The sequence below is a fragment of the Felis catus genome, chromosome F2 (assembly GCF_018350175.1).
Source record: "Felis catus isolate Fca126 chromosome F2, F.catus_Fca126_mat1.0, whole genome shotgun sequence".
Classification (NCBI taxonomy): Eukaryota; Metazoa; Chordata; class Mammalia; order Carnivora; family Felidae; genus Felis; species Felis catus.
The window spans coordinates 66,640,275-66,661,972 of NC_058385.1; the positions used below are offsets into that span (position 1 = coordinate 66,640,275).

General features: G+C 45.9%; 1 protein-coding gene across 1 annotated transcript in view; it reads right to left on the reverse strand.

The window, feature by feature from the left end:
• FBXO32 (F-box protein 32) overlaps positions 1-13,539 on the reverse strand; it is a 35,973-nt gene extending 22,434 nt beyond the window's left edge. The window contains exons 1-4 of the mRNA XM_004000107.5: positions 12,989-13,539; positions 7,003-7,115; positions 6,092-6,141; positions 4,796-4,888 (exon numbers count right to left, since the gene is read on the reverse strand). Coding sequence (XP_004000156.3) covers positions 4,796-4,888; positions 6,092-6,141; positions 7,003-7,115; positions 12,989-13,104 — 372 coding nt within the window. The 5' untranslated portion in view covers positions 13,105-13,539. The remainder of the gene's footprint in view (positions 1-4,795; positions 4,889-6,091; positions 6,142-7,002; positions 7,116-12,988) is intronic.
• Between the last annotated feature and the right edge of the window lie 8,159 nt (positions 13,540-21,698).

The following is a 21,698-nucleotide window of genomic DNA, read 5'->3' on the forward strand; positions in this document are numbered from 1 at the left end:
AATGCTTGTTAGGACTGAAAACCAGGAATTCTAAGCGGCACAGACTTTCTCCTGTAAGATCCCTGGCAGCCTAATCAGCACTCACTGAAGGACCCACCCTGTGCCCTCAAATGTGAATGCCCCACAGTAGATTCTCACAATTCCAACCATTTCTGTGAGTCATTTTCAAATAGGCTCACGGCTCTGTTCTTTTGACTCTGTGGCCACTGGGGTGGCTGGCCTTCCTCCCTCCAACCCAGCTTCTCTCTCCCAACAGAAAAAGATACCACGGGTTTTAAGACCCAGGTGGCAGGGGCCACCCTCCATCAGAGGAAGGCGCCAAGTATGTGCAGTGCTAAATTAATCCAAGGTCACTGCGGCAGAGGAACCTAGCAAAGGAGCCAGGCTTCTCCTGCACATCACGACCCACCAACAGCATGCCCTTAATTGAAGGCATTGGGTTTGAATTTGAGTCATAGTGCCATATTTCAGTCTTTTGTTTGCCAAGCCGCCAGTCAACTTAAACTAAAACATGTTTTTGGAAAAGACTTTTAGGGGTTGTAGGAATGCAGTAACTTGCTGGAAACATTCAAATGGACTTAGGGTGGTAACGCAGAAAAAAATAACGTGCATTGGTTTAGGTTGTGATTTTCTTTTGGGCTGCAGAGGGATAGAGAGTGGGGTTGCAAGATTTTGCTTGTCCTTTCTGATCTGCTAGCACAGATGGGCCAGTTCTCTCCAGTCAGGAGGTGGTCCTCAAGGTTCTCCAGAACCTTTCTGGTCTAGAGGTGGCATCTGCATCCCACAAAGAGAGCTGGAAGACCCGGTCAAAGGGCATCCTGGCATTAAAGCATGAAAACCCTTTCCTGCATGTGTGCCTTACTGTGTCTTGTTTAAAAACGCAATGTGTAAAATCCAGCATTTGGGCTTCCAATAGTTTTTTGAGCTGGTTCCCAAACTTAAAAACACAGGGGTCACCAAAGGGCAGATTTAAGTAGCAATGCATGGACACCACCTTCAGTTAATTAAATCATATGCCTGAGAGGTGGCCTTCTGTAGAGAAACCAGCTTTGCAGGTGATTCTAATGTGCAGCCAGTTCAAATGAGAACCACAGCAGGCTTAGTTCAGACAGCTGTGAGTTGATGTGTGGTCTCCAAAACCCTCTCCCAGCTTACTGGAGACCCACTTTCTCCATTGGCCTTTCTTTGCCTTAGCTGAGTTAGTCAGCACTCACCTCCTCATGGGGACCAAATTCCAGCCCTACCACCAGCCCAGCCCCTGGAATGCTCACCGACTTCCCAAGGGAGTTTCCAAAATGTGTTGGTCTTCAGGCATGGTGTAAACCAATTTTTAAAATGACCTTTCATAAATGGGTAAGTTGTTGCTTCTAAAGGTTTTAGGTCATCCTTAAAAACCACAGGTAAAATTGTATTTAAGCCATTGGGTGTGTGTGTGTAGAGAAGGGGATGAAGGCAGCGAGTATAATCTGAAGCCTATTAAAATAAGGTACAGATACTATATGAAAACCTTTCCTTCCCAGGTTATATTAAAAACTTTTGACTCCATAAATTCCACAGAACTTTTGTACTTACAGATAAAAATTAAAAATTTTGAGATAGCGGTGTTGGCCACCTCTTTTATTCCCTCTGCGTTGTCTGTTTCTGAAGAGGGAAGCCAGCATGAACACATTTTGTAAAAAATGTACTTGGCTTTAGGGGCGCCTGGGTGGCTCAGTTGGTTAAGCGTCCAACTTTAGCCCAAGTCATGATCTTGTGGTTCGTGAATTCGAGCCCTACATCGGGCTCTGTGCTGATGTCTCAGAGCAGACCCTGGAGCCTGCTTCAGATTCTGTGTCTCCCTCTCTCTCTCTGCCCCTCTGCATTTGCACTTTGTCTCTCTCTCTCAAAAATAAACATAAAAAAAAATTTTTTTTTAATGTACTTGGCTTTAAAGAGATTAAAGAACATTTTTTAAAGGCCTTCAAAGTTGGTTCAGTTGTTCACTGGAACTAAGGAATCACTATGGTACTTTATTAGACCATTATGTCCTATATTAGACCATTGTGTCCATATGGACATATTGGCAAGCTACTTTGCAAAGTTGGCTTAAGGGTAAGAATATATGAGATGTGCATTGACTTCCTTAGAAGAAAACCCTCAAAGCGCAGTGCCTATCATTAAAATGTTTTAAGCTCTTTATAAAAATAACATTATTTCTCAAATTATAGAGGACTCTTAACAGTGAAAGGGGAAAAAAAAAAAAAGATTGTTCTTTCCAAAATAGAAACACTTTTCCACGATTGCTGAACCTGACAGCTCTGAGAGCATTCAGCAGTTTCTCTAACTTCAAGATTATTTGAGGGAAAGTGCTCACATTTTATAATTAGATACTATCAGATACAAGTCCTCTATGCCGAGTCTTAATCAAGTGGCAGATTTCCCATTAATCTTTTTTTTTTGGAAGTAGAAAAACATTTATCAACTGAATTGAAAAGGCATATTAGGGAGAATCAATGATAATTTAGGTGAGTAGGCAATAATAAATATTAGTAGCTGACTCTGAATAATTGATTCCGATTTGCAGGGTATCTTCATATATAACATTACTGAGTTCACAGCTACCCTGTGAAGTTGAGGTTGTTCTAAATCCTTCTTACGGAAGGGGCGGCTGAGCCTTAGGCTGTAATAGTATGAAAGTTGTGGGGCTAGGGCCTGACCTCAGACCATTGTACCTTCAGTCCTCTGCTTGCAGAGAACTTACTGTAGCAGTGAAGAGTGTGGACTCTAAGACTGACCAGGTTTCAGATCCCGATTTTGTCACTTATGTAGCTTTGTGACCTTGGACAAGCCATTTTACTTTGCTGTATTTCTGTTTATTGAAACAGATAATAAAAGTACCCACACTTCATAGGGTTAATGGACGAATAAAAGTGAAGGCACATAATTGCACGAAGATAGAGTTTTGCTATTATGACCTTGTTCCTTTGCTGTATTTCTTGTGAAAGGGGAAACAAGTAGGAAGACCCACCTACAAACTGACTGTTTTGCTGATCAGTTTGTAATTAAGACATCAGAACTGGGTGTCCTCCTCTGACACCTAGAAGATGGAAAGTATTCATATTCTTAGCAACAGAGTTTCCAGCTCTTGCTGGGCCTGTCTCCAACCAGCCTGGGCTGGGTTGCAGGCCACAGTGACCTCCCTGAAATGGCAGAGTCACACTGAATGACGTGAACATTTCATCAAGAAGGTCTCTTATTTTCATCCCTTTTGGATTGGAATAAGGGCTCAGCTGAAAGCTGACAGATTTACTCATGTGGTCACAGGCTCAGCTCAGTGCTTCTAACCTACAAGGAGGCTTGGGTTTTTATCAGGTCAGCTGGGACGGCCAGGCCAGCATCTGCCCTGATGACAGGTGAATGATCCAGGCCTCAAGGGGCCTTGAATGTCATTGCTCTGGCTGAGCCGTGGCAATCATGTGACTCAGTGACGGGGCACTGAGAAGCACAACAACCCAGGAAAAAGAAGATAAAAACCCAGCCACCCAACACCCACAAGGGGTAAATTCCCTCCTACTTTTTTTTTTAAAAAATTTTTTTTTTAATGTTTATTTATTTTTGAGACAGAGACAGAGCATGAACGGGGGAGGGTCAGAGAGAGGGAGACACAGAATCTGAAACAGGCTCCAGGCTCTGAGCCATCAGCCCAGAGCCCGACGCAGGGCTCGAACTCACGGACCGCGAGATCATGACCTGAGCCGAAGTTGGCCGCTTAACCGACTGAGCCACCCAGGCGCCCCCCTCCTACGTTTTTTAAAAATTTGTTTTTAATGTTTTATTTTGGTTTTTGAGAGACAAAGAGAGACAGAGTGAAAGCAGGGGAGGGGCAGAGAGAGGGGGAGACACAGAATCTGAAGCAGGCTCCAGGCTCTGAGCTGTCTGCACGGAGCCTGATGCAGGGCCTGAACCTGTGAATGTAAGATCATGACCTGAGCTGAAGTCAGCCGCTTAACTGACTGAACCACCCAGGAGCCCCTAGTCCCTCCTACTTCTGAGACTAAAACCCAAACAGCTGCTACCTCTCAGGTTGAACCACTGACAGAAATGCACAACAGAGCTAAGGGTGGGGGGGAAACAACAACAATAAACCAATTAAAAAGAATCACTGATTTGGAGGGCATGTTTAGACTTATTTGCTTTACTACCTTCATCATTAATATCTTGCCAAAGCTCCTTAAAATTTTTTTTTCCCCGACATGAGGTTTCCTGAACAGGTAGTTAGTTTCACGCTTTAGGTGAACAAGAGACTGAACGTGGGGTGGGGAGGGAAAGATGCACTGAGGTGCTTTGAACTTGTCTGGTGTTGTAGCCTAAACCAAGAATGCCGTGGGGTCACCTAGAGTCTGCTAAAACAGGACAAGGAGGAGGACAGTGAGAACAATCAGAGGTACAGAAGGTTTTAAAATAAGCCATGGTGTTTTTTGGCTTTCTTACTACTGAATTCTCTCTTGCTAATGTGGCTGCCAGAGCCCTTGCTGCCTGCCTGCAGTGTGTTCCCATTTATGGTGGGGGGCGGGAAGTGGCTCACATGAGGACTATGGCCGTTCCTGTCTGTCACGGCCAATCTCAGGGACATCTTCACGGGATCCACGTAAGGACTCGAAGTACATCTGGACAGAAGGGAGTTGAGAAGTCTGTTTTCTGGTTTCCTCAAAATTCCCAGTGTCCTACAGAGTTATTCTTTGAGGGGGGGGAACTATCTCAAGAGAACCTGAAAAAGATAATTCAACTGAGACCCTGGGAACCTATAGAGACTTACCCGTACGACGTAGTTAAATCTTCTGGAGTCCAGAATGGCAGTTGAGAAGTCCAGCCTGTTGAAAGCTTCCCCCAGAGTGCAATATCCATGGCGCTGAATGTGAAAACGGGGGGCACAGAGGTCATTCTCCAGAACGGTCCACCTGGACTCTACTGGCAAGCTGGATGCCTGTCTTAGGTAACCTGTGGCCATATGCTGTTTTCCTGGGCCATGATAAGCTCTTTCTGGGAGCCCCCTGCGAGCCACAAAGACGGACAGTGCAGCTAGCAGCTGCTTTAGTCTGTGACTCACATGTTAAACACCCCTCTTCATGACTTGCACCATTTGGACCCTTGTTCTCTGCATGAACTTGAATGGGAAAATCCTAAGTAGTTGCTTATCTGGGAAAGGTCAGGAGTTGGACATAGGATGGGAGACGAAGATAGCTGGTCACTGTAGCATCTCCTGGGAGGAGAATTAGACTTCCTTGTGTCAACCCTGCCTGCTACCTTGCCTCGCATCTTTACTGCTCTTCTCATTGGGATCATCAGAAACATTTTTTTTTTTTTTAATTAAGGCTTCATGAGGAGGCAAAAAGAACTTTTGATTTTTTACCTATGAACGCACAAGCACTGGGAGCAGAGAGCCCTGACTCACAGTCTCAGCTCTGCTCTGAGTATCTGGATAATGGCGGGTGTGCCCCCTTGACCTCCGTGGGGCCCCAAACCGCAGAGGGACTTATGTATTCACCAAGGTCTCTGACAGTGGTAGAAATTCCATCGTTCTACCACACTGCTTGATAACCTAGATATCTGAGCAGATGCCTGTGCAGGGAGAAGATGTACATAAAAGGGTTTTATAAAGTACCACGCAAATGTAGTTGTTACAGTGCCTTGTCCCCTTCTAGGTCTAGCTCAGTGTCTCATACTGAGCAGACATGAAGACTTCTGCTGTGTTTAGTGATTAGCCCCTCCAGGGCTAAAACTTAACAAAGTTGGAGTCTGAAGAGATCTCAGAACAAGAAAGAGGCACTGTTCTCGGGGCAAGGCCAAGGCTTTATAACAACACATTTGAGATGGGTATACTAATCTTTATAAAGCACTTTTACATACGTGATCTCACTGAATGACTGGGGAGTCCACCTAGTGACTTTGGCTTCTCACTCTCTCTGATGGTTGGGTAGGTGGTGAGCTGCTAGCCACTACCCCCCACACCCAGCCATGATTTGAAGTCATATTCTTGCCCACTTTCCCTCCCTTTCCTGTTGGGAGAGGCATAAAGCTAAGCATACGCTTTAAGGAACAGATGGATGCTCACCTCTTTAGTACTTCCTTTGTGAACATAAATCCATTTTTCTTGGTGGAAATCTACAGAGGCAAAAAAAAAAAAAATTAAAAACAAAAAACCCCACAGCTTTAAAATTTGCATCATGCCCCCAATTTTAAACTTGTTTCTTTTTCATATACTCCAAAGTGTTAAAAAAGTTTTAACAAAAAAAGATAGAGACTCTACTGACAATCTAAGAAATGCAAATGCCTAATTTCTGCAGTGTATACATATCGGAGTTATGCTTACCGGGTCTGAAGCTCTCCAAATCTTTGATCATCAGATTTAGTATATACCAAAGCTCCAAATTGAAAAAAAATCAAATACCCAAGTACAAGTTTGTTTTAAATGTCAAACCTACAACTTATACAAGGCCATAAAAAGTAGAAATAAAGCAGATAACATGAAGAGATCATGTAGTATGGGTGGATTAAACTAAAGATCTGTGATTCTGGCTTATTTCTAGAACTTTATACTCTTACACCCAACATCTAGAAATGTAGTAGTATTTAGACAAGGAAAGAGAGAGAAACAAATCTATTTGCAAAGCCTCACAACACAGTGCCAAATAAAAGCACATGCTGGAACTGATTCAGCTGACCATATCACTGTATAATAACTAAATTAACTACGTCAAATATTAGTGACAAGTGGGGGGAAAAAACCCACTCTGACTAGCAACTGACTTATAAACAAGACTATAAAGAACACATTGATCTTGCTTGTAAAATGCACGGCGGGGTTTCTGAGTGCAAAGTTCCCAATGACCTCTGTCAATGACACAGTAAACATTAAAGCAGATGTCTAACACTCGAGGTCTGATTTTCTCCCCTCCCCCCGCAAAGAACCAATCCTAGCGATCTTCAAACAGCTTTCTTTTAAGTTCAAAACAAATGGCTTACACTGGGTTTTGGTTTTGCTATTCAGCATGTCCTTCTTTCTCTTCTTGGCTGCAACATCATAGTTCAGGCTGTTGAAAAGATTCTCCTTATCGTATACTTCCTTGTTGCAATAACTAGGAATAACAGGAGAGGGGATGAGCTATAGCAGCTATACTTTAATAAGAGCTGTTTCTATAAATAACTTACCGGGTTATAAAACACAAACATACATCTTCTCAAACAAAACAATAACCCCCTCAAAAGAAGTCTGTTCAGGCACAGACCTCCCTCTTTGGGGATGAAATATTGTCACATCTCTGTGGAAGGCAGGGATGGGGGCTTCTACTGCTTTTGAATTCCCAACAGTGCCTGCCATTGTGTTTGACACACAGCCCTTTACCCTTTAACTAAAGGCAATGCCGGGCACTACAATATTACTTTAAGCAAAAATGACGACTTCAGGGGGGAGGGAGAGGGATGATTACTGCTATCACTGTGGTACACAATGCCTTCATTTTGCAAAAGTATCCACCCTAAGCTGCTTTCTAAGAAAAAAAAAAAAGTCTTTATGGAGATATAATTCACATACCATACAATCCACCCATTTAAAGTGTACCCAAGCTTCTTTTAACTAGCATGCTTCCATCATGCCTTTGAAACATGATCACATTAACAAAAATCTGACTTACACACTCCCATTTCTAGGAGACGTTGAGCATACAGTGCTAATTGTTTAGATTTCATGGAATTCCGTGACTAACACTCAGCATCATGCTGCGAGGTGAAGACCTTGGGTCCTAAATGAAACCAGCTGATTTCACAATTCATAAATTTATAAGGGTTGAAAAAACAGAACTGCCCAATTCACAGGTCCCTGAAGGACGCACAGATTCAACTTGGGTCAGGTGCATATTTCTGCCAGTAGGCTGAGCTGTTATTTTGGGGAGCTGAGTTCTATTCTGTGATACCACATAACTTCACAGTAAATCTCTGAAGAGTTTTCATTGAAAGGATGCTGGAGAAATATTGAAGTATAGTGAGTAGATACCCCAAGCCCCATGGGGATGTATGTACAAGGCAGGATTTAGAATTCCCACTAGTAAAACATAAATCAGGGGCTTTTTCTTGTATCACCGATATATCAGAGCTCTTTAATTTTCTGAGTTCCTTTGCTGAATTTAAAATGTGGTTTGCTTTACATCTTCTTTGGACATACATCTGTTGGCTAAAATGAGGCACACCTGCACTTCTCTATTCCACAGACATTATGTAAATGGTACAAGAGAAAAGAGGGTTTGAAACAATTTCCAGTATCCTGTTGCTACAGTCGTCTCAAGTAGCACTTCGATAAGTACAATAAGTATCTTGCTACATAAATGCTTACACATGATATCACCGACAACGTGCTCAGTGTTTCTGGACCCAGAGGAATAAGCTTGATGGATAATCTATCATTTGTTAATCTGCCCTTGTAAGGCCATGTTTAATACCACTTATTGAGATTTCCAACATCTCTAGCCTTCTTTTCATTTGGGGAAACTGGATATTTTTAGGTTTCATAGAGATTACTGCAGAAATGTCTTCTCTTAGAGACAGTTTCTTAAACGAGCCAAGGGTGAGTGTTTGGGGCCAGGCTCTGTGTCACGCATGAGTGTGTGTTTGTCTACTTGCAATGACAGTAGTGTACAAAACCACCAACTGGTCAGTGATCTGCTCCAAGGTCAGCAAGAAAAGAGAGAACAAGGGAGCGCTGGACTCTGAGTCCTTAAAGCCAACTTAAGAATTTCAATCAAAGTTGAGAAGGGAAAAACATGGAAGGTTACTTGACTGGTCCATGGTGTACCAAAGCTGAGAACAGCCTTTAGAAAGCAAAGTTAAGAACGTGTTTCATGTAAAAACACCACACGAAGGCTTATTTTTAAAGAAAACACACTCCTACACCATGAACGAAAACCTAGAGCTTAAATTCCACCTGTAGACAACCATAAAATGAAGCGGTCTTATTCTCAGTCACACTTTTGAGGTTTGGCAGAAAGTTTCCAGAGCCTGGACCTTAGATTGTGGCCATTCCCCAGAGATTTTAAATATTTACAGTTCACCTTACTCTCTTCTAATTGAGAACATTACTCAAAGGAATTTGAGCACCTGCTTTCCTCATAGAAATGACAATAATCTGCTTTAAGCCCGAGCGACTCATTTCCAAAGTTAGTTGAAGAAGAATTTGACATCATTGATGATGTTCTTCCACTGTAGAATGTAGAAACGCTTCAACCAAAGACAAACCCTGCATTTTTCTCTTGATTATTAGGTTTTGGACTTCAGAGGTGGGGCCTGGAAGGAAGGGCTAGGAGGTTTATTTGTGTTGTCTGCTTGTAGCTTTTCTTTCAAGCAATAACATACTCAGTTAGAGGTTATTCTGAGAGTTCAATTATGTCCATCCATTTCAAGGAAATGCAAAGCCAAGAGAAAATTACAACTGAAATTTTTAACAAGAAAAGCCACCACCATTTAGGAACCATGACATTTAACTTTTTTTTTTTTTAAGTAGAACTATTTAAGGATGCTAATTACCTCATTAAATTCAAGAATAGCCACTGAAGTTGCCATTTGGTGGTTAGTTTTTACTAATCTTGATTTTCATAGGCACAGGCACAGAATAAGAAAAAAGACCTCTCCCAGCCTTATACTATCAATATACACGTACCTAGATATTTAAAGACAACTTTAGAAATGATGGAAAGATTTCAAAATAAGACCATTTGGGCAGAGGAGATAAGGGCACCGGTGGGGGGAAAGGCCTATTTCTCATTTTGTTCCTCAATCACAGGCCATTTAAGAAAGCTATGGAGGGCCTAAAGGGTTTGGTGGTGGATTAAAGCTGGTGAGATTTCTATGCTAATTTGCTCCAATACAGACGCAAATCGTCAGACTCCCTACCCAGATTGTGCTGGTGAAACAAACAGCCTACTATATGAAGCTTGTAGAACAGTGCCTTGCACACAGTAAGCACTCATAAAAATTTGACCTATTATTTTTGTCTTCTGCACTACTCGTCCAGGGCACCAAGCTTCCTGCTTCCTGGTTCAGCCTCAGCTATGTGCAGAGCAACATTGGAGTTTTCAGCTGCAGGCCTGTAGACTTGGAGAAGAGTGGCCTGAGGCTCCAATCGCTGAGATGACTCATTCTGGGGGTGGGGGAAGCTGGAGGGTTGTTGGTGAGGCTTGGAGGTACCTCAACTACCACTTCCTTGAAGCATTCTTGGACCACCCCCAATTCATGCCAAGCGCTTTCCCTGAACTTTTCATCTGCCCACCCACATTTAAACTGGTCATTCCTCTGCTGTCTTATGCAAGTACCCCTTTTAAATGAGGGGTACTGCTTTAAACTTATCCTAAAGCCTGCCATGATCTCTGTTCATGGCTGGGATGGGCTTTGTAAGGTTCTGCTGTTGGAAGGGGACAGGGCCCAGAACATAGAATGGCCAGCAGAGTCCAGAGAAGGCGTGCTGTCCAGACGGGCTGTGGTCAACTGTAAACACTCTCCCCAGGTCGGAACACACCAAATGTACCCTTCATTCCCAACTCTTGTTCAGGCAGCTCACAGAATTGGATGTGGAATTAGAGAAGTGTAGCAGGCCTCTGTTGTCCTGTTTTATTACCTCCCCTCCCCCTTTGGAAAGGGCCGTCGGCCTTTTGTTTTCTCCTAACAGGAGAGGCATTCACCTGTGTAGGCAGGCGGTCAGCCCAAACCTTACATCACAGAGAAACATGACCAAGACTAAAAACAGTGGGGATATTTGAGACTCCAGACCTAGGTCCAAGAAGGCCAACTGCTTTTAAGAAGTTGGCAGACTTCTCATGCTAAGTAGGGAAGGGATTGTTTACAATTGGTGGAGGAAAAAAATACTCTGCAAACAAACAGCCAGCTGCTTTGCCAGGAGCTACCAAACGATTCCTAAACTCTGACTCCTCCAAGAGCCACAGGTGGCCACTATATTGATCGCCACTTGTGGTAACTATGGCGGTGCTACAGCACTGGCTCAGAAGGCACGAAATGGGAGGAAAGGAGGAGGCTCATGAAGGGGTCTGAGGGGTGTGAAGCTACCTGATCCCAGCCTAGGTTAAACTTTTGTGGTAAGTTAAAACCATCTTCAAGGTCTCCCACTCTGTGGCGAGAGCACCACTATCTGCTTCTAAAGGGGAGTGATACCAGCTTATCTCTTGGAGCAGATACAGTGTGAATATTTACGTGAACCAGAGGCTCAGTATCTTGAATTCTCTTCTGCTGAACGACTGCATCCTACTGACGAGCAACCTATAATCATATTTGGGTGAGCCGCTGGGACATCATTCAGCAGATCCTTGCTGTATTTCCCCAGAAAGAATCTGGACTGTTGTACAGAAATAAAAGTAACAAACTATCAAGATCATCATTCCTTAGGAATGAGGAGGCAGGAAGGAAGCTTCTATTCTACTAGAAGCAAGCTTCTAGTCAAGGGAGAATAATTTAGGCATAATTGGTAACTCGCCTCCCTAAAAGGTTAAGAGTCTAGTGACAGCAATTGGTCTATTTTTCTATTAAGTAAATTATCTGATTTGCAATAAGACTTCTTATTTGCTCTCCAAACTCTACAGTTTGCCTCAAAATATCTTTAACGTAAGGGTTATATATGCTTTTGTCTCTCCTGACAGACCCCCAGGATTAAATGCTTTTGTTTCTTTTTCCATTGGAAGACTAAAGGAGTTTGATGTTTTACAAATAACAATCAGATGGGGGGGGGGGTCGCTCTGGAGGTCAAGCTGTCAAAATAACCACACTTTCTTGACAGTTTTCTTAAAATTGAGTGCCAGGGGGCTCAGCCAAAAAAACCACTGGTAAATCCTAGTAAGTGGGAACCTGGTCCGGTTACAGAACTCATCACCGGAATCAATTTAAGGGTTCTGGTGCCAGTGGTTTCAACCAAAGGCTGCACGAACAGGCATCCAAGGGTGACTGGGCTGCACTGATCGCCTCTGGACCCGCTTTCATTGCCCTTCCCATCTGTTCCAAATGTCAGCGATCTGGAAGTCAACTGTTGCGATCCGGGACTGACAGATTCCAGACCACTTCACTTACTAGACAGCGCTTCTGTGTTATAACCAAACGGAGCGGACCTCGGGTTTTCAACCAGACTGACGGGGCTCGGGGGGTGGGGGGTGGGGTACTTTCTGCAACTGACGGGCATCACTTGACATTATTTCGCTCAGAAAACTGACCGAAAGGGCCACTGAAGAAACAGGTGCAAGCGCTTCGTCCTTTCAGAAGCAGAAGGCTTGTGGGTGGCCTTCCCGCCTCCCTTCCCTCCTCCGCAGCTCCGCAGTCGCGAGTCTTCACCCTGGTTCCGCCAGTCCGCCCCGCAAGCGCCGGTGCCCCAGGGACCATCTGGCCGCCCCTTCCTGGTTACTCATCCTCCCTGCCCACTCTGCGGTCGCCCGTGCGTGGGAAGAGCCTGGAGGTGCTGCACCCATGTCCGATCGCGTCACCCGACTTGTGCCCACGGCGCTAGGGTGCTCCGAGCCCCGCCACCCCCAGCGGTTTAAAGGTGCGAAGCCCACTCGCCCGCGCCCCCGCCCAGGCGGACGGCGCGACTCCAGTGTCCTTAAGGCGGGGGTCCCCTGAAGTTGTATGCTTGAGTTTGAACGTTTGCGGACAAGGTCTGCGTCTGTCGTCAGATTCCCAGAGGGACCCGGGGCTCTGTAAAGAGTTGTGCCCACTTGGAGACGCAGACCCTGAACAATAAGAGAAACCAAATTCCCCGAATCCCGTGCTCTAGCGACCTCTGCAGAAACCCCGTCAACTTCTCTCTCCTCCCCTGCACTCCGCCGCCCCCCCCGCCCCCGCCCTGGTCCAGGGGCTTCCTCCTCACCCTGTTCCAGCCCTGCGTGCCCCCCACTCTCCCGCCCCTGCGCCCCCGAAACCAGCCCAGGTCTGTTTCGCGGGGCTGCACGTTGGTGGCGGATCCACTCACCTGCTGAGGTCGCTCACGAAGCTGCCGCTCTTCTCATCCAGGAAGCGCTTCCAGCCATCGGCCGTCTTCACCCAGCTCTGCCCGGGGGACCGCCAGTCCTGCCCGAGGAATGGCATGGCTCCGGGGGCGACGCGACGGTCGGACTCGGCGGACTGACGGACAGGACCGGCCGGGCGGCCTCGGGGACGCGCTGCCCTGGGCGGACGCTCAGGGGTGCTGGGGCCGACGCGGGGGCGGTTGCAGGGAGGCGGCGTGGAGGGCTGCGGGTTCGGGGGCCGCGGAGCCGAGCGCCTGGGCTCGGAGAGGGCGCGGCGCCGGGGAGGGCCGCAGGGCGCGCGGGGCTGGCCAGTGTGCCGCGCCGCCGTCCCGGCCGCAGTATTTATCGCGGGCCGCCGGCCCCGGCCCTTTGTTGCCGGAAGAGCCGCCTGCTCTTAGCCCGGCCCCCCCGCCGGAGCCCACGTGGCTTTGTTTATGGGCTCGGCTTGTTTTCCGAGGCGCCCGCGGCTCCCGCTCCCGAGGCTGTTGCACAACCGCGCGCCGGTGGAAACTTGAAGCCGCGCTGCCAGGCCGGGGCTCCCGCCGCCCCTCCGCCCCTGGCCCCCCGGCGCCCGCTCCCCGCCCCCCAGGGCGCAGCTGCCGCCGCCGCCGCCGGGAGAGCGGGGCCCGGCGCTCGGGAAGCCGCGCCCCGTCCTCCCGCGGCTCCCGGGCTGGCGCGGCGCAGAAAGGAGGCCCGAGCGGCGTCTGGGTCACTGCTGGGCGGGGGTGGGGAGGAGGGAGAGCTCCCCTCCCATCCCCGAGCTGTCACTGCGCCCCGCGATCAGAGCAGCTCTTCCGGAACTGGGGGAGCACAGCGCGGCCAGGAGCAGGGCGGGGGAGGAGACCACAGCCTCCGAGCCTCTCTCGCAGCCCCAGCCCCGGCTCTTGGACGGAAGAGGGCAAACCCTGCGGGGCGGCGGTGGGGAGGAGGGGCAGCCCCCACCCCACCCTGCCCCCGAGCCGCCGTCAACGTGTCCTCTGCCAGGCCTGTCTCCGAGGGTGCCAAAGAGAGGACAAGGACAGGGAGGCCGGGCGCTTCTGGTGCCTGCGGGGTGGGAGTGGAGAGCAGGGACAGTCCCCCACCCTACTCTCTCTCTCAGCACGCTAAGCGAGCAGCGCCGACCTCTGGGGCACCAGGCCGCACGTTAAAGGCTGTGCCCGCCTCTCCTTCCAGCTGTTCAACATCCTCAGGGCTGTTAATTTCTCTCCGGGAAATGCTAGGCCAGGAGTTATGTTTTAGTTTTGGTGTGCGTTGGGGGCGAGGGACGCAGAAGCCCATCCACCCGACCGATGGGGGTTAAAGGAAGTGCGGTGAGCTGGCGGTGCCCCAGTGCAGGTGCCGAGACCCTCAGGGACTAGCTTGTTAACCCGGTTTCATAACCTCGGGCAAGCAGCCAGTGTGGGAGCAACACAGGTTTTCCAGATGAGGGCACTAAGGGCCCCAGAGGAAAGTTAAGCCGGTGACTTACCCAGGATGGCAAGGCTAACTTCTTCACAAGCCTTAGTACCATCTGAAATCACCCTGTTCAGTTTTAGTTTTAGTTTGTTTGTAATAATCCATTCCTCTCCATCCCTCTGCCGAACATAAACTCCTTGAGAGCTCCTAGGTCTTGTTGGAGGGATATCCCAGCACCTTGCCAGGCCAAGAGAAGACTTTCAGTAACTATTTGTTGTAGGAATAGGCGATCGGATGTGGGAGGCTGCTGGCTCGGGGTAGCTCAGGAAACCCTTCGTGACTTCTAGTTACGATGCTTCACAGTCTGATCTGTTTGGCAATGAGAAGGCACATAGCAGTTGTAGCAAGTAAAAATTCCACACTCAAGAATTAGTTTCAAACTTGACCCCTCAATATTCCTTCCTCTGCAGTCATCTACAAGTGTTTTCTGTTCCACAGACTGTGCAATCTTTAAGGCTTAAAGTAGGCAAAATGATCGTGTGAGCCTTGGGAGGGGTGCATGGTGGAGGGGGAAGGAGATGTTTTTAATAAAGTCTGTTTTCAAGTAGCCAGAGTTTTCTGATTCAGGTTTCCCACCATAAATAATTTATTAGTGTGGTAATAGTAAAAATAGCTTGTAAAAACAGCGCAGAAGATCCTAAACAAATGATAAACACAGTGATCATGCTAACAAATGAGACAATGTTGAGTCTGGCCTTTGCTGGACAGAACTGATATCTGCAAGGGAGCGTAATTGAGGGATGTGATTATTAAAGATGCCTGCTAGTTACATGTCCCTAAGCTACATCACTATAGAAACCGAAGAAGGCAGAAGATTTGAATTCTAATTCTGCTAGGGCAACACACTGCTGTCTGATGTGGATGAATGACTTAAATTCTGGAGGCTCAGTTTTTTGAACAATGAAGAAAAAAATAGAGCCTCTAATGCCTCCCTCTATGGATTGAAATATTGTAAATGGGATTATTCGTACTAGTTCTTCCATCCTCTTTGGTGACGTTACACATCCACGGGGCCCATGGCCTCCTAGTGATGTGTACTTCTCTGATTCTTGATGTTGGGCTTGGCTAGGTGACTTGCTTTGGTCAGTGGGATGCTGGCGGATATGACATGAGGAGATATGGGGTGCGTGCTTGTCTAGTTGATTGTGTGTTCTTGTGTTTCCGTGGCAAGGGTATACCCTGGGTGGCCACGGCTAGAGCCTTGGTCCCAGCATGGCACACAGGGAGCAGACACCTCAGTTACCCTACAGATACATCAGCAAGAAATAAACTTTTATTCTTGAATGCCACTGACATTATTGTGGTCTTTGTTACACAGCCAGTAGCGACAAAGGATTGAGTGGCTGAAAGTTTGTCAAAGTTTTTTTCACTTCTAAAATTCAAGCATATGTAGGAAATCACTTTTTTTTTTTTTTGCTAAGAATTAATCTCAGAGAGCCTCAGTGTTTGTTTCTTGTACTTCAGCTCTATCTTCCTTCTAAAAAAAAAAAAAAAAAGAAAGAAAAAATAAAGAAAAGAAAAGAAAAAAAGTTGTGGTTATCCTATCTAACCCAGCCTTCTTCTGAAGTGTCAGTGACTGCTTTAGATTTCCCACACCATTAAACATCTAACTCGACACTTCTTCAAACATATGGTTTCTGCTAGGAAGCCTTTCAATGCTGAGCCCCTCAGGATAAAGAAAGTGCTAGACTATCTTTAGAACAGTTAGCTTCATATCAGATACTGGCTGGACTTTGCAAAGTCTTGCGATTGGAGGCCATATCGAGACTGAGCATTTGAGAACCACAAAGACAAGGTATCAGCTAAGGTGTCTTAGCTTCCGACTGAAGATGCAGAGGCAGACGGATGCTCTGAGAATTTCACAAGGCACAGGCCGGGGAGGACCCGCATGGCCTGGTTTGAGCAGGGCACACAATGCGAGTACGTTTGCATGGACACTGGGCCACTGCCTCTCCTGACCAGCTTCCTACCACAGATTGCCCATGTGACATGCTGGGTATTTGACTTTTTAAAAAAATATTTATTTTTGAGAGAGAGAGGGCGTGTGAGAGTGGGGGAGAGGCAGAGAGAGAAGGGAACAGAGGATCTGAAGCAGGATCTGCACTGACAGCAGTGAGCCTGACACGGGGCTCGAACTCACAAACCGTGAGATCATGACCTGAGTGGAAGTCAGAATGCTTAACCAACTGAGCCACCCAGGCACCCCTGGGTATTTGATTTTTTTAAAAAAATGTGTGCTTCTCCTCTATGGGGCTGTGAACTCCTTGTTGGTAGGGCCGTGTCTTCGTGTTTTAGTCACCACAGTGCTTGTCATGGTGTTTAGTATGTGACTCTCGCAATCAGTAAATGACTCAATAAGTGTTGAACTACTCAGGATGCTATTATTCCCCTGTCTTCTCCTGTTGACCCCTAATTCCTCCGAAGGACACAGCAGGGTAGAGAGGAGGGAGGGTGGGCAGCCCCGAATCCTAGCCCGCATAGCTGAATCCTCCACGAGTCGGGCCTTTCCAGTTGGTGAGGCAAACAGGAAAGGAGGTCAAAAGGTGACATCTTAGAAAAAAACGTTTTAAGTGTTTAAACACTTGTTCCCCCATGGCAGAGGCTAGCCATGCTGAAGACACTGTGTCAAGCACTTTGCAAACGTGATCCGGTTTAATACTCCTCACAAAAGCCTGTGAAATGGGTGTGATCGTTCCCTGTTTTACAGCTGAGGAAGCCGAGGCTCTGAAAAGTTAGGTAGCCTGTCTTGAAGATCAGCCAGCCAGTAGGGTGAAACCCAAGCTCGTCCCCGGGTCTGTCTCCAACCCCGACGGGAGCCAGATTGGGTTCGAATCATAGTTCCCCACTTAAATAGCTGTGTGGCCTTGGACAAGTTACTTATCCTCTCAGTTTCCTCATTTGCAAAATGGGAATCATGATAGTACCCACCTCAAAGGGTGTACTGAGGATTTATTGAGTTAATGTGCATACAATATCCATAAAGGTGCCAGCACCAATGGTAAAGAGTATTATTATCTTTATGCAAAATTTGCACCTCCATCTTTTATTTGCTTAAGGCCAGGTCTACCCACCGAATTTTAACTTTCGAGGGCATGGAGCATAGCTCACCCAGCTAATTTCCAGATGCGGGAAAAACCGTCTATACTGGAGCAAATTGTACAATGAAATGATAGCTTGCCTATTACTAGCTGCAATTTCTTGCACTTAAACTATGGAAATGGGTCTTATTCTGCTCAGAAGACAACATTTCCAAAGGCAAACCCAGCATAATTTTAGCCTGCCCACTGCCTCATAAGGCTGTTTATAGAAATTGCTTGTGGAAAGGATTGATAAATACGAAGTGCTCTGTTGTTTCCAGCCCCAAATGACATTTGTTTATGGTTTTGGCTGAGGGACTGACTGCTTCTCACTAAAATGCAATGCTGTTTTGTTTTTTCATAGTTTCTCTTTCTGAAAGGTTGTGTTTTTTGTTTTTTGTTTTTTTTGTTTTAAATACTTATCAGCAGTAGTTGTAAGTTAAAAATAGCTTGTTGGGTGGGGCGGGGGCTGGGAGCAACCAAATCTGTTGGCTCGCTCTGTCCAAGTTAGAGTGCGTTTTGTAAAGGGGGAGCTAGAGGAACTCAGGATATTAAATTCAACCTGTCAGTGCTGTCGCAGGACCGTGTGTTTAATGCCACAACAATCTGTGTATGACCCTACACCCTGTCTGTCTAGGGTGGGGCATCCTTGAAACAGCGTGAAATACGTCTGTTAGGTGTGTGTGAGCAGGCACTGCTGGCTGTGTGGTATTTTTGGGTCTCTGGATGCCGTGAGTCCTGCCAACTAAATTAAAGTCGGTCAGACACATGTCACTGAAAATATTCTCATTACTTTAATGAGAATCATTTGGCATTCCTCAAATGTGGGCCTGGTTCTGTTTTTGAGAGAGGGTCAAGGGCATTTTGCTCTAATCCTCCTTCTTTCGTAGCCCAGTTGTTCAATTTTAATGAAAATTCTTTTTTTTTTCTTTTAATAAGTAGTAAATAGGATTTGGAGGCAAGGCTGCTAACTTTTGTACAATATAGAGAAATGAATGAAACGGCACTTACGAATAGTCCAGACTTCTAGTGTCTTTTTATAAAAACACATTTTATTTTTATTTATCATTATTATTTTTAAATGTTTATTTATATTTTTAATGTTCTTGTTTATTTTTGAGACTGAGAGAGACAGAGCATGAGCAGGGGAGGGGCAGAGAGAGAGGGAGACACAGAATCTGAAGCAGACTCCAGGCTCTGAGCTGTCAGCACAGAGCCCGACGTGGGGCTCGAACTCACAGACTGTGAGATCATGACCTGAGCCGAAGCCGGACTCTCAACCAACTGAGCCACCCAGGTGCCCCAAATGTTTATTCACTTTTGAGAGAGAGAGAGAGAGAGAGAGAGAGAGAGAGACAGAGAGACAGAGAGACAGAGAATGAGTGGGGGAGGGTCAGAGAGAGAGAGAGAGAGGAAGACAGAATCCCAGGTAGGTTCTGCACTGTCAGCACAGACCCCCACACAGGGCTTGAACCTGTGAACTGAGAGATCTTGGCCTGAGCCGAAATGAAGAGTCAGATGCTTAACTGACTGAGCCACCCAGGTGCCCCTAAAAACACATTTTAAAATGAGGCTCTTAAATTTGTTACGGATGTCAAGTTTTAAATACACGATTAGTGCCTGAAATTGGTTAAAATCATCCTACCTATAACCTTTCAGATGGTATCTTGAATAGTTGAGTAATAAATTTTAGTTCTGAGATTTCTCATATACAAAAATAGCTTGGACTGAAATTCATCTAGACATCGTATCTCATGGCTACTTGTTATTATCACTAATGTTCATATAATTTTGCAAGGTAAGTATTTTTATCCCCATTTAATAGATGAAGAGACTAAGGCTTAGATATGTTAAACATTTACTCAAAGGTCTGCTTAAAAATCAGAACAAAATTTAGAGAGTTTACCTAATCCAATTCCCTCCTTTTACCCTTGAAAAAGCAAAGTCTCAAAGAAGAGAAACTCTCTTCTTTGGGCACCATGAGACCAAACCCACAGTGTTTGGATGTTCCAGTAATCTTGCTGATCAATGTCCCTGAGAAATATACACTTTGAAGTAAAATTCAAATCCTCTGTGATTTGATCCAGTGAGCAGATCTTATTAGGGCTTCTCATCAGTGAGTTTGTTCCAGAAGGTACAAGAAAAACAATTTGATCCCCTAAAGATGCTACTCTTCAAAGTCAACCAGGATCCTAGAGAAACGACAGAATTGAAAAATCAGCATTTACCTGGCCACCAGATTGAATGTGGATTTACTGCTTGTTACCTTTTGACAGATTGTGGTAATCACTGCAGGTTTTGACTGGTCAGCCCTGGGGATTAGAATGGTTGGTGAGTCATGCAGTGTGTTTCCTCACGTGAGTTAACTACTGACTTGTCAAATCCTGGAGAAGTCACTTAACCTGTTTGGTGTTCAGTTTTCACATTTGTATACACACGTTATAAAGATGGTTGTATGATTCTATGGCATCCTTGATTGAAGGGTGATCATTAACATGATTACAAATTTTCTTTGGGAAATAGAAAAATACAACTCTCTCCTGTCTTTCTTGTTGGGTGGCTGCCTGTCACCTCCATTAGAAAGGAAAAGTCTAGGGGCCCCTGGGTGGCTCAGTCAGTTGAGCATCCGACTTTGGCTCAGGTCATGATCTCACAGTTTGTGAGTTTGAGCCCCGCGTCAGACTCTGTGCAGGCAGCTCAGAGCCTGGAGCCTGCTTCCGATTCTGTCTCCTTCTCTCTCTGCCCCTCCCCTGCTCATGCTCTCTTTCTCTTTCTCTCTCTCTCTCTGTCAAAAAAGGAGTAAACAATAAAAAAAAAATTAAAAAAAAAAAAAGAAAGCAAAAGTCTCTAGAAGTGTTCTGCTCACTGTTGTACGCCTGAGGCCTGGTGCATATCAAAGATCAAAGTGCCAAGGAGGTCTCAGTGTAGGTGGGACTGAATTTCTAAGTCATCACCTAGAAATTGTGGTCCATGAACTGAAAACCATTTTACTGTTTGTCTCAGATGATTCAATAAAAATAAAAATAAAATGAGCCTGTGATTTTTTTTTTTTTTTAAACAGCAGTACATTCATTTCAGGAAGAAGAATGTAATTTAAAAATAAGTACAGAATGTTCATCTTCTTTCCCGTTCTGACTACAGCCTGAGAAATCCAGTCCCTTAAGGGACATAATATTTTCAACCAGGGTTTACTGTTGATAGTAATTTAAGAAATAATTTAGTCTTTTAAACATCTGCTTTGCTAAAAATGGTATTGCATAAAAGCTTTTGCTAAATGTCTTCAAATTGTGTATCTGTTGAAGAGATGGGGCATAAATTAGATTTTTCTCTCCTCTGTCAACTAAGCGAAAGGAGTGGTTATCTTCAGTTCTGATTTTGATCATTTTACAGGCTGTAAAATCTGTTGTCGAATATCATTCATTCACTGTCTCAACAGGGGTATATCATGCCTCTGCTTGGTGCTCTTCTGAAGCAACTTTGGGAACACAAAAATGAGCATTTACTCTCAGGGGGTGTATAGGCCGTAGGGAGAGAGACATATACACATACGTATTCCTAAAACTGTGTGCCATGTATAGTGATTGGGATTTGCACAGGGTTTGTTGGGACACCCACAAGGCTAAATCACGTGACTGAACCCGGCCTGGTCAGGCAAGGCTGCCAGGAGTTGGCTCTTAAAGGATGAGTAGGAACTGATGAAGCGAATGGAGATAAAGCATCCAGGTAGAGGAGACGGCAGGAACAGTGACAACAGGGGCGGAAGAGCCTGGGGTGCCTCGAAGGACACAGTGTGAGCAGATAGTGAGAAAGGCTGGGATGGAGGGGGTGGAGGCAGATTGCAGAGGGTTCTGTGAGGTCTGGTAGAAAGCTTGGGCTTTATCTGAAGCAGTAGGAGCCTCAGAGAGCTGTAAACAGGGAATGACGCAGGTAGGCTGTGCTGTAATAGATATCTCTTGGTGGGGGAGGGCAGAGGGAAGGACGGAAGAAGCACACAGAACGGACAGGAGTCAGGAGGATGTCACTGTTTGCAGGCAGCAGCTGATGAGCATCAGAGCCAGGAGGGTAGTAGCTGGGGCGGTGAGGAGGAGATGAACTTGAGACTCCTGTAGGAGGCAAACACCCAGGACTTGGTGATTGATCA